The sequence below is a fragment of the Otolemur garnettii genome, unplaced genomic scaffold (genome assembly GCF_000181295.1).
Source record: "Otolemur garnettii isolate 467f Iridium unplaced genomic scaffold, OtoGar3 scaffold00007, whole genome shotgun sequence".
NCBI classification, from domain to species: Eukaryota; Metazoa; Chordata; class Mammalia; order Primates; family Galagidae; genus Otolemur; species Otolemur garnettii.
Genome location: NW_003852402.1, coordinates 41,255,910 through 41,282,854, shown reverse-complemented (window position 1 = coordinate 41,282,854; position 26,945 = coordinate 41,255,910). Strand labels below are relative to the sequence as shown.

General features: G+C 39.3%; 2 protein-coding genes across 2 annotated transcripts in view; both read right to left on the bottom strand.

Moving 5' to 3' along the window:
* Positions 1–11,798: 11,798 nt before the first annotated feature.
* Positions 11,799–14,399, bottom strand: BBS10 (Bardet-Biedl syndrome 10). The gene is made up of 2 exons (XM_003783400.2): positions 14,174–14,399; positions 11,799–13,787 (listed from the first exon to the last, which is right to left on the bottom strand). Exons 1-2 carry the CDS (start codon positions 14,356–14,358, stop codon positions 11,834–11,836), a joined length of 2,139 nt encoding a protein of 712 aa, XP_003783448.1. The 5' UTR covers positions 14,359–14,399; the 3' UTR covers positions 11,799–11,833.
* Positions 14,400–19,641: 5,242 nt separating this feature from the next.
* OSBPL8 (oxysterol binding protein like 8) overlaps positions 19,642–26,945 on the bottom strand; it is a 159,803-nt gene continuing 152,499 nt past the window's right edge. The window contains exons 22-25 of the mRNA XM_023509243.1: positions 24,345–24,351; positions 23,849–23,954; positions 22,059–22,161; positions 19,642–20,311 (exon numbers count right to left, since the gene is read on the bottom strand). Coding sequence (XP_023365011.1) covers positions 20,179–20,311; positions 22,059–22,161; positions 23,849–23,954; positions 24,345–24,351 — 349 coding nt within the window. The 3' untranslated portion in view covers positions 19,642–20,178. The remainder of the gene's footprint in view (positions 20,312–22,058; positions 22,162–23,848; positions 23,955–24,344; positions 24,352–26,945) is intronic.

Genomic DNA, 26,945 nt, shown 5'->3' with positions numbered 1-26,945 from the left:
CACCACCATTATAATCAACATTTTTGTTGCTGTTTTTATTTTTTTATTTCAAATTAATATAAGGGTACACATTTTTAGAATACGTTGTTCTCACTTCCAGGGTAAAGTTCCAGTTGTACAAGAGCCCCTCACCAGCAGGTATGTTATACACCCTCACAATGTGCACATTAAGTGAGATCCCGCACATGCCCTCCCTCCTTCTGCCAATCATCCTCCCCCCTCTTCCCCTCCTTAGACTCAGTCCTCTGAACCTGAGTTTCATCATGTGAAAATGGGATAAAATACCTTCTGTATGTAGACCAGGAACTATGTGATGATTTTTTTAAGTTTATGAGAACACCTAGCTCCCTACATAATTGTTCTGCTCTTCTCCTTCCTAAACTGAGACTCATCCATTTTCATAGAAACCATGACTTCTGTGCAGATGTCCCCTAAATTCAATGTCTATTTATTGTATAAAAATGACTCTACTGAACTTGGTGGTTGTCATCAACTGGCAACCAAAAGATACGTCTGTGTCCTAACCTGTGACTATCATTTTATATGGCAAGCAATGTGATTCAATTGGGGTTTTTGAGAGTTTAGCTTGATTACCGAGGTAGGCCCTAAATCCAGTGGCAAGGATCCTTCCAAGAGAGAAAGACAGAGGGAGGTTTGACAGGGAGGAGGAGGAGGTGATGTGATCATGGAGACAGATTGGAGTGATGTGACAACAAACTAAAGAGCTCCTGGAGCCCCCAGAAGCTGGAAGAGGTAAGGGACAGATTCACCTAGGGAGCCTTCAGAGGGAGTACAGCTCTCCAATCCATTTATTTCAGACTACTGGGCTTCAGAACTATGAGAGAATAAATTTCTATCGTAAGTCTTCCATTTGGGGATAATTTGTTATAGCAGCCACAGAAACTAATACACTGGCTAATAGAATGAGGGGAATGACACGGAGGATCCTGGGGTATCTGCCAACATCAGGTTTCGGTGACTGGAGCAGAAGATTAGCCCTTCACCAGGTTTGGAAATAGAAGAGCAGGTGTAAGGATCAGTTTTAGACCTGCTGAGTACCCAGTCGGTCTTCCATGGGTCTCTTGCCCTCCTCTACCTCTTGCTGAATATGTAAGAATGTGAAGTCTTGACCACTCTTTCCCTGGGTCGTTTCTCAGCCTTCTTTTTGCAGTGAGCATCCTTGAAGGAATGCTTCCAGGACAAATAGCAGCATTGGGCACTGCTTGCTATAAACCCATAGGCTCCCCAAGCTCCATGTCCCTTTCCTGTAATGCAGTCCACTGCACGCACAGGCCTCCATCTGGCTCCCCGTCTCATCCTCCTGGGTCTTGGCTATAAGGGTACCTGATGTCAGCACACTGACACCCATGCTGCTTGCTGTGCTGTGAGTAATGAGAACGTTTGTCTCTGGCCCAGGAGTCTTGTTTCTTCTGTCTGTATCCACAAACCAGTAACAGACTAACTTATTAGCTTGAAAGTAGTGTAAAGTCAGACCCCAACTGGATCCTGAGTTGAGGGGCCTTGGTGTCTTCCTATTTCCTAGTATTGCTAGAGAATTTAAAAAATGTATTTGCAGCTCACCAGAGACATTTGGGCTAGAAATAACAGATTTCAAAATCATGAGCTCAGCAGTCACAGTCAGAGCCATGAATTTAAATCACATCATCCAGGAAAATTGTATTAAGTGATATGAAAAGAGTAGAGAGGAGAGAGGACTGAAGAAATCCAAGGAACACTGACATTTACAGGGATAGGACAACTCAAAGAGTAGACAAAAGTGATAAAAATACTTCCCTACTTACTCAGCCTCTGTATCTTCCGTACTTACTCAGCCCCTGTATCTCAGTAATCGTTCACTCACTTCTTTGACTCTCTTGCCTCCTCCCCTGCATCTAATTAGTGCCAATTCCAGCTCATCTTTGAGACACACTTCGTCCACACCCCTCTTTTCTTTCCATTCCCAGCTGACATTCTAGTTTAGACTCCACACCCATTGCATACGTTCTTTGCCATAACCTCTTAATTTGTCTCTCTGCTTTTTGTTAATACCTAGTATAATTCATCCTGCAGATTAATTCAGTGATTCCAGATTAATTTTCTTAAAATATTCCCTAGCTTGACTCACTCTCCCTGGTTAGAAACAGTCAGTGTTCCCTGGTATGTTTGCAATTCCTGTTCTTCCTTTCTCTACCTATTGACCCTGATTCTTAAAGCAAAACAGGAACTGGCATCATAAGGAATAAAATTTAATTATGAAAGAGAAGCAAAAAGATAGAAGAAGAAGAAAGAAAAGCTCACACTTAGGTTGTGAGGAAGGGTTGACTTTGTGGGATAATGGATGAGTCTTGTCCAGGGGTAAGCAAACCACGGCCTGCGAGCCAAATTCAACCTGCCACCTGTTATTGCTAGTGAAGTTTTACTAAAGTGCTGCCACATCCATCATTAATACATTGTTTGTGGCTACTTTTGTACTACAAATGCAGAGTTGAGTAGGTGCAACACAACCTGTCTGGCCTGCAAAGACTAAAATATCTGCCCCTTTACAGAAAAAAATTTGACAACCTCTGGTCTAGTTATAATTTCAATATTAAATACCAGACTTTCAGGAATGATGAAAAGAATATTTAAAGAAATGATGCTTGGCGCTGGGAGTGGTGGCTCACACCTGTAATCCCAGCACTCTGGGAGGCCAAGGCAGGTGATTTCTTGAGCTCAGAGTTTGAGATTAGCCTGAGCTAAAGCAAGACCCTGTCTCTTCTAAAAGTAGAAAAATTACCCACATGGGATGGGTGCATATAGTCCCAGCTACTTGGGAGGCTGAGGCAAGAGGATCTCTTGAGCCCAAGAGTTTGAGGTAACTGTGAGCTGTGATGTCACGGCACTCTACCCACAGCGACAGAGTCAGACTCGGTCTCGAAAAAAAAGAAAAAGGAAAAGAAAAGGAGAAATGATGCTTGGGATTCTGATTGGTTAGATTCCTGTAGGCAGCCTTTTAAATATTTCAGTAAAGATGTGAATTAAACGTTTAGTTTAATTTAGTTTCTGGACTCCTTTTTTATTTTTTATTCTTATTTACTTATTTATTTTTTGAGACAGAGCCTCAAGCTGTCCCCCTGGGTAGAGTGCTGTGGCACCACAGCTCACAGCAACCTCCAACTCCTGGGCTCAAGCGAGTCTCCTGCCTCAGCCTCCCAAGTAGCTGGGACCACAGGCGCCCGCCACAGCGCCTGGCTATTTTTTGGTTGCAGCCATTATTGCTGTTTGGTGGGCCTGGGCTGGATTCGAACCTGCTACCTTAGGTGTATGTGGCTGGCGCCTTAGCCATTTGAGCCACAGGCGCAGAGCCTGGACTGCTTTTTTAAAGTGTGTCTTCTCAGGCTGAGCGACAGGCAATTCCAGTTAAATTTCCTTTGTGTAGTGATCCCTCAGCATCTTTGTTCACACTGTTTCTCTCTCTCTGTCTCAAAATTTATCCTCATATTTCCATGTCTACTTTATTCATTTAAATCTCTTCCTTCAAATTCCAGCTCAAGTTTGCTCCCCTTTGCTAAGCGTTATCTGCCTACAGTAAGCTGCCACCCCACATGACAAAAGCTGTGATTAGTCAGTACTCCCCCATCCCACCTTCACAGACTGCTATCTCCCTACGAGAGCACGAGGATTGTGTCCTATGTATCTTTTCATCCCTCACAGCTTCTGGCAAAGGAACTTGCATAAAATTGTTCTTTTCTTTCAAGACAGTCTTACTCTGTCATCCTGTGTAGAATGCCTTGGTGTCAACATAGCTCATAGCAACCTCAAACTTGGGCTCAAGAGATCCTCTTGCCTCAGCATCCCAGGTACCTGGGACTACAGGCACCTGCCATAACACTTGGATAATTTTTCTACGTTTAGTAGAGACAGTGTTTCTTTTTTGCTCAGGCTGGTCTCGAACTCATGAGCTCAAATAATCCACCATCTTTGGCCTCCCAGAGTGCTAGGATTATAGATGTGAGTCACCATGTCTACACATTTGTTCTTGATAAATTTGCAGATAAGTAGTGAGAACAGAAGAAATACAAAACAATAGATTTTCCTTCTTCCAACAGAAATGCTGTGCTCAAACATTTTTATTCATCCGTGTCTGAAATTTATATAGAATCCTAAATCTTGTAATGAGAGTATAAGGATGATTGGGCTGTGATGTGTGTCACCTTGTTGATTGCTAGGCTTGATTTGGTGTTCCCTTGCTCCTTAACCCTTCCTGAAGCCACCCAGGAGAAGGGTCCCACACAAGCAGCCAACAGTTTACAGAGAAATGCTCAACATCACTGATTATTAAGGGAATGCAAATTAAAATCAAAATGAGACATTGCCTTTCATCTGTTTGAATGGCTATCATCAAAAAGACAAAAGTTAACAAGTGCTGGCAGGGATGTGAAGAGAAGGAAACACTTGTATACAGTTGGTGTGGATATAATTAAGTACAGCCATTATGGAAAGCAGTATGGAGGCCTCTCAAAAAAATTAAAAATAGAATGCCATGTGATCCAGCAATCTCATAACTGGGTATATATCCAAATGAAATGAAATCAGTATGTCAAAGAGCTATCTCACTCCCCTGATTACGGAAGCACTATTCACAGTAGCCAGTACATGAATCAACTTAAATGCACATCAACAAATGAATACATAAACAAAATGTGGCACATGTACACAATGGAATACTATTCAGCCATAAAAGGAGGAACACCTGCCATTTGTTACAATGTGGATGAACTTGGAGGACATTGTGTTAAGTGAAGCAAGCTGGGCACAGGAAGACAAATCCTGCATGATCTCCCGTAAACGTGAAACCTACTTACGCATGATCTCACAGACGTAGATAGTAAATGGTGGTTACTATCAGTAAATGGTGGGTTGGGGAGCTGTGGGGGAGTTGGGGAGATGGTGGTCAAAGGACACAAAATTGCAGTTTGATGGAAGAAATTCAACAGACCTATTATACAACGTGCTGACTGTAGTTAATAGTATATTGTGTGCTTGAAAAATGCTGACAGTGGATTTAAAGCAGGCATCCTCAAACTATGGCCTGCCAGCCACATGCGGCCTGTCTAGGACATTTATTTAGCCTGGTGTTTTTGCCACCACTGCCTGTCTTGCTTAGCAGCCGACTTGTCCTGGGGCCTGCAGTCTGGCCCTCTAACTGTCTGAGGGACAGTGAACTGGCCTCCTATTTAAAAAGTTTGAGGACCCCGATTTAAAGTGTTCTCATCACAAAAATTATAACAGGTGAGGTAATACATGTGTTAATTGGCTAGATTTAGTCATTCCAAAGTGTATATATACTCCAAAACATAATATAGTACAATGTAAGTACATATGATTCTATCTGGCAATTTAAAAAATAAAAAAGAGAGGGGTCGTCTCAGGTAAGAGGAGGGTTCTGTGGTCAAGTGTGCAGAGTGTGAGGTCGTCCTTCATGAGAGAGATCTGTGACTGGTGAAGTGTGGGCTGCTCTCCTCAATTTCTTTTAGGGCACAGGCCTTCTGCAGCTCCATATGGTTTTTATTTTTATTTTTTAATTTTTTTTTGAAGTACAACATACACACAAAAAAGTATATATATATATCTGCCTGGCACAGAGGCTCACGCCTGTAGTCCTAGCACTCTGGGAGGCCAAGGCAGGAGGATCGCTTCAGCTCACAAGTTTGAGACCAGGCTGAGCAAAAGCAAGACCCTGTTGCTACTAAAAATAGAAAAACTGAGGCAAGAGAATTGCTTAAGCCCAAGAGTTGGAGGTTACTGTGAGCTGTGATGCCATAGCACTCTACACAGGGTGACAACTTGAGACTCTGTCTCAAAAAATAAAAAAAAAAGTACACATATCACATGTATATAGCTCAATGGATAACACAGACTGAACATAACTGTGTAAGTAGCTCCTATATATATATATATATATATAATCATCATCATCATCATCCTTCCCAAGAAATATGTATCATGCCCTCTGGGCCACCAGCTCCCCGAGTCACTCTGCAAGGGAACTACTGCACTGACTTGTAACGGCTGTGACGAGTTTTGCCAGGTTTTGTTTTATATAGATAGAATCGTGCTGTATTCACTTTTGTTCCTGGCTTTTGTCTGAGATCCATTCACAGTATTGTTGCAGTTGTAGCCTGTTTGTTCCCATGGCTTTGTAATGAATTAATTTCTATGATGGAATACTACCCATGATATTTTCATTAACATCTTATATTGAAAATCCCTAGAGCGCAGCTGTTCAGAGTTAAGCCCAATGCTGCCATGAGCAGTGTTGTTCTCAAATCTTTAATTTCACAGGAGTTTAATGGCATCAGTCTCTTGAGTAAGGATGATATCTCAGGCATTATATCAGCTTCTGAACCAGGAAAACCTGTTTTGCTTCATATCCGTTATTGGCTTTGCAACAAAAGAGTAATTTTTAAATTCCATTGTTGATCTTAGAATTGTATTTATTCAGCAACCTCTTTTCAGAAGAAAACTAGAGCAACTCAAAAGAGTATTTACACTAAAATAACTTGATTTGTTACCTCTAAAATGTTCCTTCTCTTTGTACCTTACATCAGTGGTCCCCAAGCTTTCTGGCACTTGGGACTGATTTCATGAAGGACAGTTTTGCCCCAGATGGGGGTTGGATGAGGGCATTAGATACTCCTAAGAAGCGCACAACCTAGAGCCCTGACACGCAGGTTGCAGTAGGGCTAGTGCTCCTATGAGAACCTAATGCTGCTGCCATCCGGCAGGAGGCGCAGCCCAGGTGGGGACGCAAATGATGGCGACTGGCCGCAAACACAGACCTAATCTCGGGAGCTGCTCACCTCCTGCTGTGCAGGCGGATCCCTAACAGTTCCAGTTTGTGGTCCAGGGGTTGGGGACTGCAGTTTTATGAGAATATGTTATTTTTAATACCCTAAATTCTACTAAATTTAGTTTACTTTGATATGTGTTTATCCCCTCCACCAAAACACACACACACACACACACACACACACACACAAATGCAACTCACTGTCATTGACTGTAGCCACAGATAAACCTCTAGGTAGGTTTAACACATTATGATGGTCCACCTTGAACTGGTCAGGAATTAATACTGCAGGGTGATATACAAAACCCCAAACATGGGGGAAAATTCACTGTTATGGTACCTCTCCATTAAAGTGCTTGTATGAAAGTATCTTTTTTTTTTTAAAGTCCAGTTTATTGAGGCATCATTTACTTATGGTAAAATGTACCCTCTTTATAATAGAGTTCTGTATGTTTTGATAAACACAGACAGTTTTGTAACCAGCACCACAGTCAAAACACACAACACTCCATCATCCCCCGAAGTTTCTTCACATCCCTTCCTAGTTAACCATTCCCCCAAACGCTCCTCCCTGGCAACCCTGGATTTCATGTAAGTGTATCAGTTTTCCCTCCTTTGTTAGAGATGGGTGGGCAGCCCAGTGGATGGCTATGCAGGTTAGCGAGGAAGTGGTTCAGGTCAGACTGGCAATGCTGAGAAATGGGCAGATCTGAAGTCTGTTCAGCATGTGGAGTCAGCAGGATGTGCTGATAGATGGGCTGTGGGACACGAAGGAAAGAGGATGTGTCTTAGGTTTTTGTCCTGAGCAAGTGGGAGACTGGCGATGTCATTAACGGAGATCAGTTAAACAGTGGCAGGGCCAGGTTTAGGGGATGGGAAATAGCAACTCTATCTTGGACATGTTAAGGGTGAACATTCAAGTGGCAACAGGATTGGTAGCTGGACAAATGAGTTGAGAAATCAGATTAAGACATCTCGGCTGGACATAAAAAATTTGGAATTACCTGCTAGGGGTACTCAAGCCATGGAACGGAATAGGATCTCTTAAGGAAGTACAGGCAGGGAAGAGGCCCAGGACTGTGCCAGGGAGCAGAGGATTGTGCAGTTCATTTACTTCCTTGCTCTGATTTCACACTTACTGAGCAAGCACCTGATTATTATCTGGCTTAAAAGCTTGGTCATTTGGACTCGGGAATATTCCAGTTTCTGTGACAGCTCTCATTGTAAATAAGCTGATCACCTTCCCAAGCCTGGTTTGAGTCAGTGCCCGAGACAGAGACAAAATCCGCATTCTCACAAAAATCTGATGGTGACTCTGCATAAAGGGAAGCCCGAGCAGAGATGGTGGAAATTCCCTGAGGAAGTGAACACTGCACCGCTAGTTGGCCCTCATCTTTCACTCACCTATCTTTTGCAGCCTGTGAAGCCAGAATAGTCTCACATTTCCAGAATGGGTAGGAAAACCCTAAGCCAGGTATGGCTAAGAAAATATTCCCTTTTTAGGGGCTGTATCCCTTTTACTGTCGAAGTTCCACTGGTCTGTCATGGTATCTCTCACATAGTCTTTCTTCCGTAATGATTCTGCATTCCCTTAGATCATAGGTCTTATCACATTACTGTTTGGGGAGCTTTCTATCTGTGCTCACTCAAATCTCTTTTTAAAATTTTATTTTTAAATAGGTAGTATTCACTTGGTTCAAAAATCAAAACCACAAAGTCTGCAGAGTATAAGGAGAAACATTCTTTCTACCTCTTCCCAATCCATGTTTCCCCCTGCAAAATCACGGCCCCTTGCCTTTTAGCTTGTGTATCCATTTAGGATTGGGATTACTAATCTTTTGTTATTGCACGGTTGCAATAAACAACTGTATACACACACGTACACGGTGCGTGTGCTGCAGTTGTCTTCTCTGATGGGCTGTGCTGAAGGGAATGACAATCTTCTGTGTGGGGTGAGCAATTTCTGATAAAACCTCAGGATCAAATTACAATCCTTTCTCCCTTCTCTTTTAGTCTAAAACATGTATACCACGACAATTCCTGTACTACATGTATGATTAAATAGCTTCTCTGGCCAAAGCAGTTCAAGAAATGTTCAACTACTTAATGCCTATTGTTTTAGAGATAAAAATGGCTGGCTAGCTGGGCACAGTGGCTCACACCTGTAATCCCAGCACTGTGGGAGGCTGAAGCAGGGGAATTAATTGCTTGGGCTCAGGAGTTCGAGGCTTGTGAGAGACTGAGACCTTGACTCATTAAAAAAATGAAAAACCCAGCCGGGCACCACAGCAAGTGCCAGTAATCCCAGCGGCTTCTGGAGCAGCAGGATGCCCACAGTCTGAGGTTGCAGTGAGCTATGATGCCACTGCACTTTGCTTAGGGCTGAGGATGGGACTCTGTCTAAACAACAAAAGGCTTGCCCTGGCTCGTTAAGAAAAAATAATAAGGTTCATTAAATACTATTGGAGAAAATGTGTTTGTGGGAGGACAGACATGCAACTTCAGAAAATTAAAAACTCAGAAATTAATGCGTATTTGCCTTCTTTTTCCCTCCCATGGTGTAGCCAGTTTTGTTTTCTGAAGATACTGCCTCAATATATCCCATCCCACATGCTCTTATGTGACATTGACATTCTGCCTAGTGAGTGGTAGGGCCTGTGTTCTCCTCCCTGGAACCTCAGCTGACCTCTATGATTGCTCAATCAATAGAATACAGAGGAAATTGTCCCATTAAGCCTCATCACCCCCCCCCCCAGAACATGCCGAGTAATATAATGATTCAAATCCACTAAGTTTTGGGATTATTCATCAAGCAGCAGTACAAAATAGGAATATGAGCTTAAGCTTCTATAGTCTTCACATTTTCTTTGGTTTTGATTCTTTAATTTTCATTCCCATTTTACCATAATGTTGCCTGTGGTTTTTTTGTTTGTTTGTTTGTTTGTTTGGTGGTTTGGTTTTGTTTTTCTGGAACACTGGTCTATTTTTTTTTTGTCTGTTCTAACTGCAGGTCACCTCAAATCCTTTGTGGCTGAGGGTGTGAGCAGACACATAATATAATTGTATCTAACCCACTGCTGTAAACTTCCTGGTGTTACTCTGTCAATAAGGATAACTTCTGAGAGGATCCAAGTTATTAAGGATAACTTATCACCTAGGTTGAGGGCTTTTTTTTTCTTTTAACTAAGATTAAAAGATTAAATCTTTAAAAAAGATTGCTTTGTGTAGATTTGTTCTACATATTCTTCTCACCAAAACAGATCCTTTACCTACAGAAGTATGAAGAAATGATTATAACCTTGTCTATGGAGGACCAGATGACTAGGTCCTCAACAGACATTCATTGTCTATCTATTCTGTGCAAGATATTAGACCAGGTGCTGAAAATACAAAAGGGCAATCGGACTCATGACTACTTATAACCTATAAAACGCTTACCGTATGCAAAGCATTGGGCGTGACTAGAAAAGTCTTTGAATACCTTCAGTAATGGAGGAGTGTTTAAAGTAGCAGCAACAATAAAAACAATAACAAAATAGAACAAAATGACCTGATAGGCAACAATAACAATAAAAAAAGGGGGGGGGAATTATACAGCAATTTTAAAGTAGGTTTATTCATCCATGAATTCAGTAAAAGAAACAGTTTATTTTCTCCACAGAAATAATGTATCATAGCATAAATCTTTTTTTAAAAAAACCCCAGAACTATAGGTAATACAAAGATCATGGTAGGCTGTTACAGTTTTCAAATACATTAATAGTCACTACTTACTCAATTGTAATTAAAATATTATCTTTCTGTTTCCCTACATTTAATACCAACCCAAGTAAATATTAATTTCTTGAATAAGTAGATTGGAAGCATGAATTTAGGAACAGATTAAAGACAACAATTATTTTATTCAACACGCACTTCTGAACACTTGGAATAAATAGCACTATTTGGGGTGTTACAGAAAACTACTAAAAGTAGAAGATACTGGCCTTATCCATAACTAGAGGCATATACTATCTGCATTTATAAGCTTTACAATTAAAATAAGAATATTTGTAAATTCACATTAGGAATAAAAATTGTCAAATTTGTTACCAGGGAATTCTGGCAATGCAACAAATACAAGGAAAATCAGGAAATAATAAAGTATCTTTACAAGCTTTTAGGAACCAGGAGAAAATCAAAGTTTGAATTTCATATCCTTTCTGGTATTAACTTTTAAGTACAAAGAAGAAAAGGAGTTCATAACGCACAGATTTCTGGTCACATATGTTCAATGGCATGTGGATGGTGAAAAGGTATTCAAGTTTTTCCAAGTAAAATGGTAATAAACCAAGGGGCACAAAAAAGTAAAACCTAATTTATACACTTTTTGGAAAAAAAATTGAGATTTATTTTACTCATTGCTTTACACATTATGAGGGAAAAATTAGTATAAATAAAACAAATGTTTACATTATAAACAATTAAAACAAGAGGGCATCTGAAGAACCCATTCAAGCCTGAGAGTAAATGATTCTGTGAGCTAAATATATAAAGGTGGGAAAGGTGAGCTGGAGCAAAAAGATGGAGGAGGGTAAAAAGGAGCGATTATATATAGAAACGCTCCCCCCTGAGCCGGTACAGAACAATACGGAACTGAGACTCAGAGACACAAAAGGGAAATGGACACACTTAACTAAATCTTACCTTCTCCCACCTGAAGCGTTTGCCCATTAGTTTTGTTCCATAAAATAATTTAGTATTTCTATGAATGGCCTTGTGGCCTTAGTGTACTTCTTGTAAAGACTTGCAAAGACCCCATCTCTACCAAAAAGTTAGCTGAGAATGGAGGAGCATGCCTGTACCCTCAGCTACTTGGGAGACTGAGGCAGGAGTATCCCTTGAGTCTAGGAGTGTGAGGTTACAGTGATCTATAATGACGCAACTGCACTCTAGCCTGGGTGACAGAGCAAAACCCTGCCTCAAAAGAAAAAAAGCTTGATTAATAAAAAAATTCTGATGTTATAGTTCATCTTCTGAATCTTCATCATGAACTTTCTGAGGTTGTCTCTTAATGTTGATCACCAAATCAATGGTTAATATTTTTGTCAAACACTGAAGAACTGAAGTTAGTAGCTGGTATTTGCCAGTTACTGATTCCAAACCTGTCTGACTGCTTACCATGGGTTGATTGGTTTGTAGTGCGTGGAGAGCTCTTCTGTATACTTGTGGAAAGCTGTCATTTCCCTTCTTAGATTTATAAAGGATTTTGGGAATGCCTAAAAGTGCATTAGCTATTATCATACTAACCACTGTTTCTTCTGATTGCTGGCATTTCTTGGCATAGTTGAGAAGATAATAATGTAACAAGATTTCAAAATTACCACCTACTGGCAAAACACAACCTGCTGGCATAGCTGAGGAACAGTAACTCTGGGAAGTACACATATCCAGTAACCTACATCCCATGGGTAACACGTTCCCCTTTCCAGCAATTTCTAAATTTTCACAAGATATGTCTACTCTAGTGTTTTCTGTTGTTGAATTAGCAGTGGAATTACTCTCAATTAACGGTTCACAGTCATCAATTATCCCGTCTTTTTCCAAAGAGAAACATCTGGGTGTTTGATCTCTTTGGAATGTATTTGTTGGTGTCAGTTTTACTGTTGAACATGGAATATATGCTTCTAATTCTACATTTGAAATTACTTTTAAATATGTTTGAGCTTTTTCCAATTTATTTTTGTTCTTTACAACTGTGTTCGGGCATGGTTTTTGGAGTGAGCCATTACCATGTTCTTCTAACTGATTACCTTCTCTGCTATTCTTATAAATAAGAGGGCTTGAAGCATCATTCTGGTCACTGGCTTGTGTCATGTAATTTAGATCAAGATCTTTAAATAACTGCCGGAGCATTTTAAATGCTCCATGTAAAGCACCTTTGTGTTGTTCAATAAGACCTTGCACGGGTCCACAAAGAACTATGCAGTGTGGCATAAATGCACATGTGCTAATCAAGCCAAGATGAACATACCTTTTGGATCTAAGGATGAGGGGTTTACAAAATTTCACCAAAGCGGTATCAGAGATTTCACACTGTGAAGAGCCCTGTGGTATTACAAATGGAGAAAGACCACTGATCCTCTGGATAAGAGAAATTTCTTCTGATGACAGACACTCTACCACTGATATGCCACTCAGTCTTGCATAATAAATAACTAAATCTGCCTGTTTAACACTGGATAGCAGCAATTTTACATTCTGACTATGTAAATATTTCATTATTGATTCTGTCCTTTCCATAATCCAAAATTGAGATGTTTGAAATTGTGCTTCTGAATTTAGGATAAACTCTGATCCAGAAGTGGAAAAAAGAGGCTGAAGAGTTTCTGTTACTATCACTGTTCTTATGTCACCATCTGCTGGGCAGTACACAGAAAAATCTCTGTGAAGCACAAGACCAGCCACTATTCTGGAATCTGAAACAGGAAGACCAGTGACACCTACATTCAGCTCTACAAAAGCATCATCCACTAACTCAAATATATTAATCCCACTTTTATAAGTCATACACTTGAAAAAATAGTCACACATCAATTGCGAAATAAATTTCTGATTATTTCTTCCCACTCTTCCACAAAAGTATGCTTCTAAGAGCCATTCTAGAGAACTCCTAGACAATGTTCTCTCTTTAACAGAAGAAAAGATAGACAGAAAGTGTCCACTTAAGTACTGGTCCATGATACAGTCTAATATTTGTGTCTGAAACGTTATAAGAGTTTGGGAAATAAATTTCCATTGACAACAGTTTTTCCAATGCCTTCTATGAGTTTGAATATTTTCAGACATCAAAGAATCCTTGTCTCTGTCTGTGACTGCATTAAGTCCTCTAAGTAAATGGCAAAGATAGATGATAAATGTTTTAGCACCATCTCCTGCTTTTTTAAGATGACTGGAAACACAGGCCACTATCATCCTGTACAAAAAGGAAATAAAATAACTCAGATTTTCAGAAGGCTGGCTTCTGATATTTAAATCAAGTAAAAACTATGTTTTCACAGCTGTAAGTAAAAAACCGGAATACTGTCCCTTTGATTTTAATTTTTACGTCTTTAATTTTAGTTTTTCTTTCCAAGTTCCTCTGTTCTATTCCAAGACCTCAGGGTTGGGCGGAGTGAAAAGCGTTCTTGGGAATTAATAAAATTTGGGGTCCACAAGAATTTCCGTGGGCAGGGCTCTAGGGCCGCGCACACTGGTCTCAACCGAGGTCAGCTTTTCCAGGTACACAGCCTCAGGAGGGGACAAGAGGCTCTGGGAAATTGACCCGGGTGCCAGACCTGGGCGAGGGTGGGACGCGGGTACCTGGCTATGGGATGGTCTAAGCGCAGCGCCTCCAGGAGGCGGCCTCCATCCCGGGTGAGCAGCACCTCGCCAGTGGGCTTCGTACACAAAACCTGCCGCCCCTCGGGCCCAACGCAGCAGCTCACGATGGTTTCCAGCACCTCGGCCACCTGCAGCGCCGCTCTCACAGACCCTGCAGCGGCCATAGACCTTCCGACGCGGGCCACTCCCCGTCTCCAGGTCGCAGGACGCCGGGCAGGCGCGGCCCGCCCGGAAGCGGAAGGGACAGGGATGAACCGGAAGCCGCAGCGGAAGCGGGGTAGCACGGCTTCCGGGTTGGGTCAGCCGGATGCTCTTCCGCCCGCTTAGCGGGAAAGCCCTGGGTACAGGTCGGCCCCCGGGGGCAGCCGGCCCGTAGGCGCAGAGACCCGGCGGCTGCGGCTCCGAGGAGCCCTCCCCGGCCCCCAGGTGAAGTCCTTTCTGTCCGCCGGCACCGGCTGCTCGCGGACCCGCAGTGCCCCCGACAGTTCCCTGCGCAGTCGGGACAGTGATAGGGCAGGTGTGATGGTGGGAAAACCTCTGCCTTGGTTTCACGGGTGTTCTTTCTCCACATTAGTTGCTCTTACCATCATGAAAGTAGTTTCTAGATGCAGGAAAGATGGGGAGAGGCTGGCCACAGGCGTGAATTGCAGGTTTCTGCCGCAGGGAACTTTGCCGCATTTCCTGGGCTCAGGGATCAATAAAACCCCAGTTACCCAACTCAATGACCTTTTCTTTAGCAGAAATGATAGATGCGCAGTCATCTGATGTCGACTCATTAGGACTAAAAGGTGATTTAAGGGAGGGAAAAAACTTTCCTATGGATTTAGTTTAATAGTGATGCTTCTTCCGGCTCTGTTCATCAGAAAGGGGTCACATTAATATAGATTCAACAGTGGTTTATTCCAAACATTTAGAAGTTGCTATTAGAGTCCTAGTAACATTAAAGAGTACTGTGGAGAAATGGCTTCACATTTTGTGTTAGATGGGGAGTGGGCTGTCACTCCTTTTTGAGGGGGCCGAGGTTGGGTTTAAATCCGCCACTTCCGGCATATGGGGCCGGCGCCCTACTCCTTTTAGCCACAGGCGCCACCCAACTCTTTTCGTTGTTTTTGAGACAAAGCCTCACCGTCCGCCTGGATAAAGTGTGACGTCATAGCTCACAGCAACCTCAAATTCTTGGGCTTAAGTGATGCTCCTACCGCAGCTTCCAGAGTGGTTGGGACAACAGGCGCCCGCCACAACACCGGGCTAGAGACTATCTCTTGCTCAGGTTGGTCTCCCAACCCCTGAGCTCAAGCAGTCCAGCAGACGTGGCCTCCCAGAGTGCTACAGTCACCTCGCCTGTCACTCTTACTGTATAGGTGTAGGCCACTACACCTCACTGAACTTTAGATTGTTCTTGTATAAAATCTAGCTGACTTCCACTTATTTTAAGTTTCTTGTTAAGATTCAAGAATGAATGTAAAACACCAAGGAAAGCATACTTTAGGGATTCTGTTAAATTCTTTTCAAGCCCTTTGTCATCCTTTACAGCTACCCCCACCTGCTCCCCCCCCAATTAAAATCAGGACTAAAATTTAGTCACCATGTTATATTGAGAGTCAATTGATCACAGTTTGCTCTTTTAAAAAAACTTTATTTAGAATGCCTACTTGAAGAAGTCAACATATTGTACATATTAGAAAAATTCGATTCTTTTGTCTCTGCAAACATTTATAGTAGGTTAGGAATAATAGATTAGAAATGTAATACATTACAAAACAGTAGCCTTTGACTATCTGTACATTTACTATGCACCTTAAGGAAAATTATTTGACAGTGTGCTGTACTTAAATTGCAGGTAACATACTTTTATTCTATCATACAAAACTGACCAGTGGTAGTGTGTGAATTTATAAATGGCCATTAAACAATAAACTTAGATGTATATTTAGCATGCTAAAAAGTGAAAAAAAATCAGCTGAATTCTGTAGCTCATCAGTTCAAATGTTTTATGGCATTTTTTTCTTTAAATGAAAAATTTTGATGTCACAATGTTAAAATAATTTTACATGATAAATGCAGAAAGAAATTTTTCTAAATATTTTAGAAAGTACATTCACATTCATTTGTCATGGGTTTCTTGTGGCTGTTCTCAATATGTTAATCATATTAAGAGGAGACTGGTCCTATACAATTTTAACAGTCCATCTTCAATTAAAAACTGTAACAGTATGTCAAAAGTAACAGAAAGTAAGTAATACTGAACTCACACAATAGGTAGAACAAAATGAAACCAAATTACATCATAATGGCAGGTTATTCATTTTAAAGAATCTCTTTTTGCACTCAGTCAAATAAGGTAGAAGTGGAAACATAAACTGATGTTTCTGTGGTTTCTCCTATTAGTTCAAATCGGAAAATCTGATATAAATGCTAATCTTCTATTTCTGTTTAACATAATTCAAAGTCATGCATGGCTCATCAATAATGTGATAACTATGTTCAAACAAAAACCCAAAAATATTCATTCCTTACTAGAAATGCTGAACACTAGAAAAACGGAATTTTATGTATTTGTTTTCTTAAATTTTGCTTAAGATATTCTTCAAAAAGTTAAAACTGCCTGCCACAAAATTTTGTCTGTATATGGCACGAGTTGACACCCAAAACAGTGTGATTTCCATCAAGAAGGCACTGTTTACAAATCTCAGAATAATCTGACAAGTCTACTTCAGTGATGTCTTAGTGAATATATTTGAAATAGGTAAATAGACAAACCCTTATAAAAGTACAGCATTACTGTTTAAATATACTAAAGCTATATAAAAGGAAATAAAATGACACAAAGAAATGACTCTTTTATGACAGTTAAGCCTATAAACACTGAATCATACTATAGTTCTATAACACAAAAATGACAAAAGGTATTTTCTTAAAGGCACAAAAGCGTGAATACTAAATGATGGTTGTATTTTACAAGGCCAACTTTTCAATGGAATGCAGTTGCCAACTGAGCTATGACGAAGATTACATTGTACCTTTATAATAGATACAAAAGAGTACTGACATGAAATACAAGTGAAGTATCTATTGCTGAAACTTGACATTTCACATGCCCTATTTATTGCCTTACCCTCCTGGGCCAGTTACATCTTAGTAAAAGGTGGTTAACCGATGGCATAGTAATTTAACAACCAAGAAAGAAATGCACGTGTCAGTAAGTATTACTTATTTAAGTTTTTATGTGGGAAAATAAAATTTTGATACTCTTTTGAAGAAAACTGGTCATAAGGTTGTAAATTCTAGAAACCCTGAAGAGGCTCAGGCAAGTGGAAACTGCAGATCACACACTGAGGCCATGGATGAAAGGAGATTACTCTCAGGTAAAGAAAAAGTCAATTACAGACTATGGCTAAATACAAAGTTAATTATATGTTTTAAAGATTCACATACTAATTCTACTATATAAGCACTGATCTAAAATTAAGCCACCAATTCCTGAGTTTTGTGTTCAGTTTATAGAGAGGAAGTCAAACAACTAAAAGCATTAAGAGGACTTAAGTAAATAAAAAAAACCGCCACCAATAAACCTGCTCTTTCTTATGAAAAGTGTTTGACTCTTTGGGTAAGAACCCATAATAACATCCTCCCTAAAAAATTTTTTTAGTAAGGAGAATAACTACCTTTGAGTCTTAGAAGATACCTATAAAATAAAAGACTATTTGGACCAAATAAAAATCATATACAAGTGGATAGGACCAAAACCCTAAGATTTGGGTCCCTAACAAAAAATTTTAAGTTTTCAGGATTTAATGATAAAATTATTTTCATGATTAGCCAATGAAGTTATATGTAAATAAATTAATGCTAATTTAAACCATAAGAAAGATCAAATTGTACAGTATTTACAAAATATCACATATCAACAAATAGGTCGTTGAACATAATGTTGGAACAGAATGTGGACACAAAATTATATTGACAAATACGAAATACAACCACAACAAAAAAACCACCTGCTCTACTGTAGTTGAAAATACTGAGTATGGATACACCTCATTTATGCTTTCATCAACTTAAAAAATAATTTCCCATGTACATATAGAAGACATTAGTTTGTCAACAAAACATAGGAAATGTTTTTTTTTGTTGTTGTTGTTGTTTGAGACAGAGTTTCACTCTGATGCCCTGGGTGGAGTGCTGTGGCAGCATAACTCACAGCAACCTCAAACTCCTGAGCTCAAGCAATCCTCTGGCCTCAGTTTCCCGAGTACTGGTTCCTACAGGCATGTACCACAACTATCAGATAATTTTTCCAGTTTTAGTAGAGACAGGGTCTTGCTCTTGCTAAGGCTGGTCTTGAATTCTTGAACTCAAGCAATCCACCTGCCTTGGCTTCCCAGAGTGCTAGGATTACAGGCATGAGCCACTGCATCGGCAGTGAATGGTGCTTTATAGAAACATAGGAGTTAAGATAGGTATATTTGTTAGGGGAAAGAGCAAGCTCTGTGTATCATTTTAATTTTCATAATTCAGCATTCATACCTTGATTTTGTATTTATCATAGCATAATAAAGAGTTGATTATAGTTTTATTAGAGTCCCACAGTCTCAGGCAAAGGCAAATCCTCTCTGACCTCCACTTTCATTAAGAATCATTTCAAAATCTGTACTTTCAGGACTCCAAGATATATTTTAAGACATTATATTTCTAAGGTTAACTACCTTGGCAAAACTTGCTTTTGCAGACTGTTGATATTTATGTAAAAACAAAATGTCAAAATATTAAACTGAAGAAATAAAAAAAAATTTAGGAAAAAGTATGCCTGAGCTGAACAAAAGGAATCTTAAAGAACTGTGGTTTTGCAACAGAAAGAATTTACTAAGAACAAAGGAGGATAATAAGGAATTAAACTTCAGAATGTGATACTCTTCTCAGCTGCTCAACTTATTGCACATTTTAAATAAACCGATTTCAATGTACACGTAAAGGCCACCACACAGCGTTTTACTGCCTTTCTCTTTTTGGCATTTTAAGTAAAATATTGGTTATAATTTTTTTATTCTACTTCTTCACTGAACATACTAGAGTCTAACGCTAAATAAAAGCTAAAACAGGTTTCATAATGAAAAACATGAATTATCAGCATTCCATATGCCCTACAAATATCTCTAGAAGTTGACCTAAGTTATGGACCAGCTGATTTTAAAAAACACAAAAGTATGAAAAAAAAGACAGTCAATTTTGACCAAACTTTTTTCAACAAGTGCTTAAAGTGGTATTATAATCAATCCAAATAGTTACATAAAAGTTTTTCATATTGATATACACATAAATACATACATACCTGTATCTATAAATACTAAATTAAATTCTAGCGGTTAAAAAAATCCTGTGTAAACTTTTTAAAAACCAATTTGCCACCTCAATATCATACACTGATCGTTCATACTATTTTCTTGCTGTTTATAAGAAGACAATTGAGCTGGGTGTTTGGAAATTATTTTAACAGTACAATGTACTGAGTTATTCATGTCTATTATTCCATCATTTCTCAGTCTATAATTCCTTATTGATAAAAGCTTTGTGCCTGTTTTATGAAGAAAATAGATTACATATATTTATAAGAGTGATAGCATTTTTGTTACGAACAATGTTAATGTTATATCTAAGAACATACCACAGAATACAAAGACTACTATCAGGTAAGAGTACATAAGAGACAAATGTGTATACATGTAGATTTATTATACTCACATGTAGACACATTTTCACGAAAGCTAGAAATGTCCTGGCACTTAATACACAGGTCACTTTAATAACCAAATAGGATAGCTCATTTCAGGTCAAGGATAAAAGATATGAAAGATTAACACCTCTACATTTATCCCCTAGGGTTTTTGAAATTTTGTGATGTTTTAATAAAGACCAAACCAACTTAGTCATTGGTCCTAGGAAAAATCTCATTTTTCTAGTTCATTGATTCAACAAGTAGAGAACTTCTATTTAAACATGAAGTTTATTACGACTTGAAGCAAAATCAGGAGGAAAATGATGAAGTAGTCTTTTTGCTGTAGAAAATAATCCGTTGCAGGTGTGCTTGAAACTAAATGATTTCGAAGAGCCATAATATTTCTACAAAAATAAACAATAAATTTTATAATGATTTGCCAAAAATGTTAGCAAAGAACTCATAATTTGATATTTTATGGTCACAGAGCATTTAGTTACATTATCTAAAGTAACAAGTTCAAGCAATTACTATTATCCAAATAGGGAGCTGATTATGCTTTATGAAGCCACTATTAGGCTTTGTTTAAATTCCACACTGTACCAAGCACATTACTTAACCACGTGCATCAAACATAATTGTTAAACTTCGATGCACATGATGGAATAGATATCCGTTTCTCTGTTCTGAAAGTGGTTTTAAAACAAATTTTGCTTTTCCATTGGCTAAGTTCTCTCTCTTATCTTTACTTTAGAGAGATAGAAAGGGGGTGCAATAAAATCCTAAATCTCCCAGGGAAAAATACTAGCTAGATTTAATAACTTTCCCAACTTGAAGACGACTCTAGGCATTTCCTATGATAATGAAAGTAAATGTTAATTTAGTTATAAAATGAGCTTATACTATCGTCACACACATGTCCACCCTAAATGGTTTTGGCTAAAAAGCGCTGATTAGTAAAATACCAGTCAAGAGATTTTTGATTTCTGTTATTAAAATGTTTTACCAGTGTAGAAAAAGGGCAAAAAAATGAAGTAAATATAATTAAATTAGTAAACTTGAACAGTTTAGATAAGGCGGATGATACCAATATGCACAAGACATGCTCCCTGCTCTAAGGAGCTCAAAGGCTGTGAGACCCCTGAGGGCAGGAGACACACACGATGGCAAGTCTGTAGTGTATGAGGTACTCACAGGGAGGATGTACAGGGAGCCATGCAAACTGAGGCAAGGTAAGTGATTAGAAATGTTATAAATAAGGTTGGCATTTGAGTTTAATTCTCAAGGAAAGATAAACAGGGATTTTCTCGATGGGCAAGGTGAGAGGAAGGACAGTGTAAGAAAGAAGTGGCTTCAGTGTAGCAAAGTTCCAGCAATGCAGAGCATGTTCTCAGATGTGAGGAGTTTCACAGGACTAGACATGGGATGGGGGCATGGGAATGGCAGAAGCCAAGGCTGGAGACAAAAATAGCAACTAAATTTAAGCTATAATGTCTTCAAGAACAGAGAACATTTCCATCTCTCTTTCTCTCTCTCAACCAACCAGAACATCTAGCGCTGAGTGCAAAAACATAAAAGCAGCTGGGCTAGCTGAACTCAGGCTAGCCCTAGCAACTAGGATCAGGACCCCTTCTCCAAGGAAACTCCCCAAGTGTTAATAACTTTAGTTGTTGGATCATGGAGTGGTGTGTAGGGAGACAAGTCTGGAACTGCAAGAGTACCCAAAGGTCTCCAGGTAGTGACTATTTACCCAATGTTATGGAAGTTATTTCAATAATTCAACAACTAGTACATTCCAATTACATATCAGCAATGCACAAAGGGGACTGCAGAGTCTTTGTCAACTGACTTTCTCAGAAACAAACCCACCTCCACACCCACTGCAGCTACATTCCTAGCATGCTACAGCAATAACATGAGGCAAACTCTAACTGTACCCTCCCAGAGAATAAACAATCTTCCCCTTACCTCCAGTATTTTAGTGTTGGAAGTACTTAACATTAAGTGTTAGACCTCAGGTGATAGAAGCCAGTGTTCTATTTTAGCTTAACAATGTTACAGAAACGTAAAGTTTGCATGTGAATTCCTACATAACAGGATTCTTAACTACTCCTCTGGACTCAAAGGAATAGCCACATCAGTATAGATTACCTTTTAATTTCCTCCTGTGTTTGTTTTATAGATTCGATGGAACTTTGAATGTCTCCCAGTTCTATCCCTTTCTTTCTTCTTGTACTTGGTTTTAATGATTGAGCTAAAAAGACATTTAGAATGAAGTTGTAATCATAAACACAATCTACAGTTCAAACTAATCAGCCCCATATCATAAAAATTTCCCTAGGCATTGTTTTTGTAGCTTTGAGGTTAGTGTAATACTAAAACTCTGTATTTTTGAAGTTTCAAACAGAATATTACCAATACAGCAGAACCTCTGTAAACTGAATATGGAGGTAGTCTACATAAGGAACTAGCCCTGTCGTACTGGTACGTACATGTGGCACACAGGTGGTCTGTGATACATCAACCATAGGAGGTGGTCAACTATGGAGGTTCTACTATATATTTAAGAAAACACAAATTAGCTAAATTTGGCATGGCATCAGTTTTTAAAACAAAAATAATTAATTTGAAAAATATATACATAAATTAGCTTGGGGAAGGTATTACTCTCTGTCCCTCACCCATTTGCCTAGAAGTTGTCTTTCTGGGCTCCTTTCAGTTTTTTTCTTGTTAGTGCTGTTTTTATTCTCCTAGTTACCCCAACTTTAAGCCTCTTCAGTTGGCTTTGATACTTCTGTAAATTTTTACTGCCAACCAGCAAGCTACACAGGCTATTTCCCTCCTTACTTAACCTCTTTCCCAGTCTTAGCTTTCTCATTTTTAAAATGAGATAGTAATAATACCAAACTTCACACCGTTGCCGTAAGGTGCGTTTAACATACAGTCTGGCATGTATTAATTACTCAGTAAATGTCAGCTGGTACATTGCGGGTAATACAGTGGAGTGGATACAAGGGTGCATCAAGGAGCCATAATATTTGCGTAATAACATCTATATACCTCCTTAAGGGGTATGTGACCTTGGACAGGTTAAGTCTGTGTCTCAGCTTTCTGTAAAACAGGAATAAAAACACTGCAACCAATACTCCCGGTTAGCACACTAGTGCCATGTGACTCCTGCTTTTATTCATGTTATTCATCTACTCTTCTAGCTTGTTGTCCCCACTTGACCCTCCTCAGCTTAGACTATAATTAATCCATTAGAAATCGTAATAATTTATCAGGGTTCTTCTAAGAACCTTCCCTAAAACTGAATTGAGCTCCCTCTCCTTTCAACTCTTATTGTGCCTCATTTACTAATTTCTGGGTATTTACCATTCATTCCCCTACTTACCCAACTAGGTGCTATCTCCCTAGGTGCAAACAGGTTCCTCAGCTCAGAGTAAACTTAGTAGAGACTATGGCTTAAGCTCTAATCTTTTTCACAGTGTCTCAGACATTACCTTAATCTTTTCTTGATTATATCTCAACTATAGTTCAAGATAGTTTACACACTACCTGACTTGAACAAGAATGGCATACTACTTAACCTGGAACTGAGCTGGAAGTGCAAAAAAATACTTCCTGAATCCAATCCGAGGAACCATTACCAATGTCTCAGAAGCTAATAAGGCGTAAGAACTATTACAGCGCGGTTCTCATTCACATGTCTCCCCTTTTCCCATTTCCTGAGTCTTTTCCTCATGGTGGTCTTGCATGATCTGTGATCTATAAGAGCTTTTGTACTGCCTCCTATCCCTGATCCCACCTAAACTCTTATATATCTTCTTGAGTTAATATAAAATGCCATTTCATATATTAAACATAGCATAGTAATATCTTTCTCAAAAATTAGACTTTTAAAGGGAATAGTCTGCATAAATATTTTTTAATATTTTTACCTTCACTGCCAGATGAGTCTTGGATATCAGGTTCTGGGGAAGAATATCCTTTTGCTACTTTCTTCTGTTGCCTGGTTGGCTTATGTTTCATTTTTGGGACACTAACCTGAAGGAAAAAAAAAATCAGTATTATGTGAATTTGCACTGTATTTTGTAATTAAAGCCCAAGGTTGCACAACTGTCAAACTGTTAATAGGCACCATATTTATAGATACAGAGATGAAACAGTCTAGCTAAAATTTAACAAATAAGGTGTGACACATTCATGTAATCAAATTACCTTTATTTTAATCGGAAAAAGAACTGGAACAAACATCAAAAAGTAAAACATAAAAGGAAGCAGTTTCTGGCTTCCTCCCGATCTCTATACACCCAGTCTCTATCCCACTAAACAGGGACCTACCTGCTATTAGTTTATAACCAGAGATATTTTTATGCACACAAAAATATGAATATAGACTCCTGAACTTCTCTGACTACATCAGCTAGTTATCACCAGTAGACTGTTAAATAATAGCATTTAAAAATCATAATTTTTTTTTTCTGTTTCTGGAGACAGAGTCTGTCTCCTTGGGGTTGAATGCCATGGTGTCATAGCTCACAGCAACGTCAAACTCTTGGGCTTAAGTGATTCTCTTGCCTCAGCCTCCTGAGTAGCTGGGACTATAGGTGCCCACCACAACACCCAGCCATTTTTTTTTAGAGTTGGGGTCTTGCTCTTGCTCAGGCTGGTCTCCAACTCCTGAGCTCAAGCAATCTGCCCACCTTGGCCTCCCAGAGTGCTGGGATTACAGTTGTAGCCACCATGCTGGGCAAATCATACTATTCTTGTTCCCAGTATTAGAAACGTTTTCATTTCATGATGTTGGGTTAGGTATGCAGCACTACGTAGTTGTGGTTTTGATTTGCATTTCCCTTATGACTAATGACATGGAATATTTCTCATTTATTGGTTTCTATTTGTATGTCTTTGGAGAAATGTCTAACCAAGCCCTTTGCCCATTTTTAAGTTAAGTTGTCTTTGTAAGAGCTCTTTGTGTATTCTTGATATTAAACCCTTATCAGATAAAGGGTTTGCAAATATTTTCTCACACTGTAGACTGTCTCTTCATTTTCTTGATAGCATCCCTTTGATAACAGAAGTTTTTTGGGGAGGGAGGCAGGGCCAGATTTGAAGCCGCCACCTCTGGTATATGAGGCCAGCACCCTATTCCTTTGAGATACCTCAAAGGCATTGTCCTGATGCATAGAAGTTTTTAATTTTGATCAAGTCCAATTTATCTGTCTGTTGTTGTTACTTGTACTTTTATTTAGTGTTACATCTAAGAAACCATTGCCAAATACAGATTATAAAGAAGTACACATTTTCTTCAGAAGCTGTGTGGTGTTAGCTTCATTTTAGGTTATAAATTCATTTTGAGTTAGTTTATATATATAGTATGAGATAAGGGGTTCAACTTTATTCTCATGCAGGTGAAAACGCAATTGTCCCACTACTACTTGTTGAAGAGACTTTTTTTTCCCATTGAGTGATTTTGATGTCCTTGTCAAAATTCAAATTGACTACAGATGAATGGGTTTACTTATACTTTCAGTTCTATCTCACTGGTAAGCATGTACTTAATGCTTACACTGGTATCATACTGCTCTAATTTCTGTAGGTGTGTAGTAAATTCTGAAACTGGAGACTGTGAGTCCTTCAACTTTGCTCTTCTTTTTTAAGACTGTTTTGGCTATTCATGGCCTCTTGCAATTCCTTATGAATTTATATTTTGGGGAGATCTGTTGATTGGTACATGTTTCTTTTTTTTTTTTTTGAGACAGAGCCTCAAGCTGTCCCCCTGGGTAGAGTGCCGTGGCATTACAGCTCACAGCAACCTCCAACTCCTGGGCTCAAGCGAGTCTCCTGCCTCCGCCTCCCAAGTAGCTGGGACCACAGGCGCCCGCCACAACGCCCGGCTATTTTTTGGTTGCAGCCGTCATTGTTGTTTTGGCGGGTCCGGGCTGGGGATTCGAACCCGCCACCCTAGGGGGGCGGGGTGGGGGGCCTTTGGTGGGTTGAGCTATAGGCGCCGAGCCACATGTTTCTAATTGTTACATATTCTTTTATTTATTTATTTTTTGAGACAGAGTGTCACTTGATCACCCTTGGTAGAGTGCAGTAGCATCTTAGCTCACAGCAACTTCAAACTCTTGGATTTAAGTGATCCTCTTGCCTCAGCCTCCCAAGTAGCTGGAACTATAGGCACCTGCCACAAAGCCCAGCTATTTTTTAGAGATGAGGTCTCACTCTGGCTCAGGTTGATCTCGAAACTGTGAGATCAAGCAATCTACCGGCCTCAGCCTCCCACGTGCTGGTATTATAGGTGTGAGCCACTACACCGGCTGCTACATATTCTTAACGAATTGACCCTTTTATATATCATGTCCTTCTTATCTCTTATAGCTGTTTTTGACTTAAGTCTATTATTTCTGATATTAGTACAGCTACCTCATCTTTCCTATTTGCATGAAATATCTTTTTCCAATCTTTTATTTGACTCTATTTGTGTCTATGGATTTAAAGTGAATCTACTGTAGACAGAACAGAGTCTTATTTATTTTAATTCATACTGCCGATTTGGGTTTTGTTGGAAAAGTTTAATCCATTTAAAGTAGTTACTGATAAAGAAGGAGTTACTTCTGCCAGTGTGCTATTTATTTTCTATATGTCGTTTTCCTTTTTGGTCCCTTATTTACTCTATTACTGCCTTCCTTTGTATTTGGCTGATTTTTTCATAGTGAACAGTTTTGACTCCCTTACCATTTTCTTTTGTGTATGTATTTTTATTTGAGGATACCATAAGGATGACATTCATATCCACATTTATAACACCCTACCATGACACCAACTTAACTTCAACAGTACAGAGTGACGCTGCTCTTCTACAGCTCCGTCCTCCACCCCATTTTATGTAGGAATGAACTACATTGTCATACACTGTATGCTCAATACTAAAGATGAGTAATTAAATTACCTTTTATTCATTTACTTTTAAAATCCTATAAGGTTACAAACTAAAATTATAACTATACTGGCTTTTATATTTGCATATTT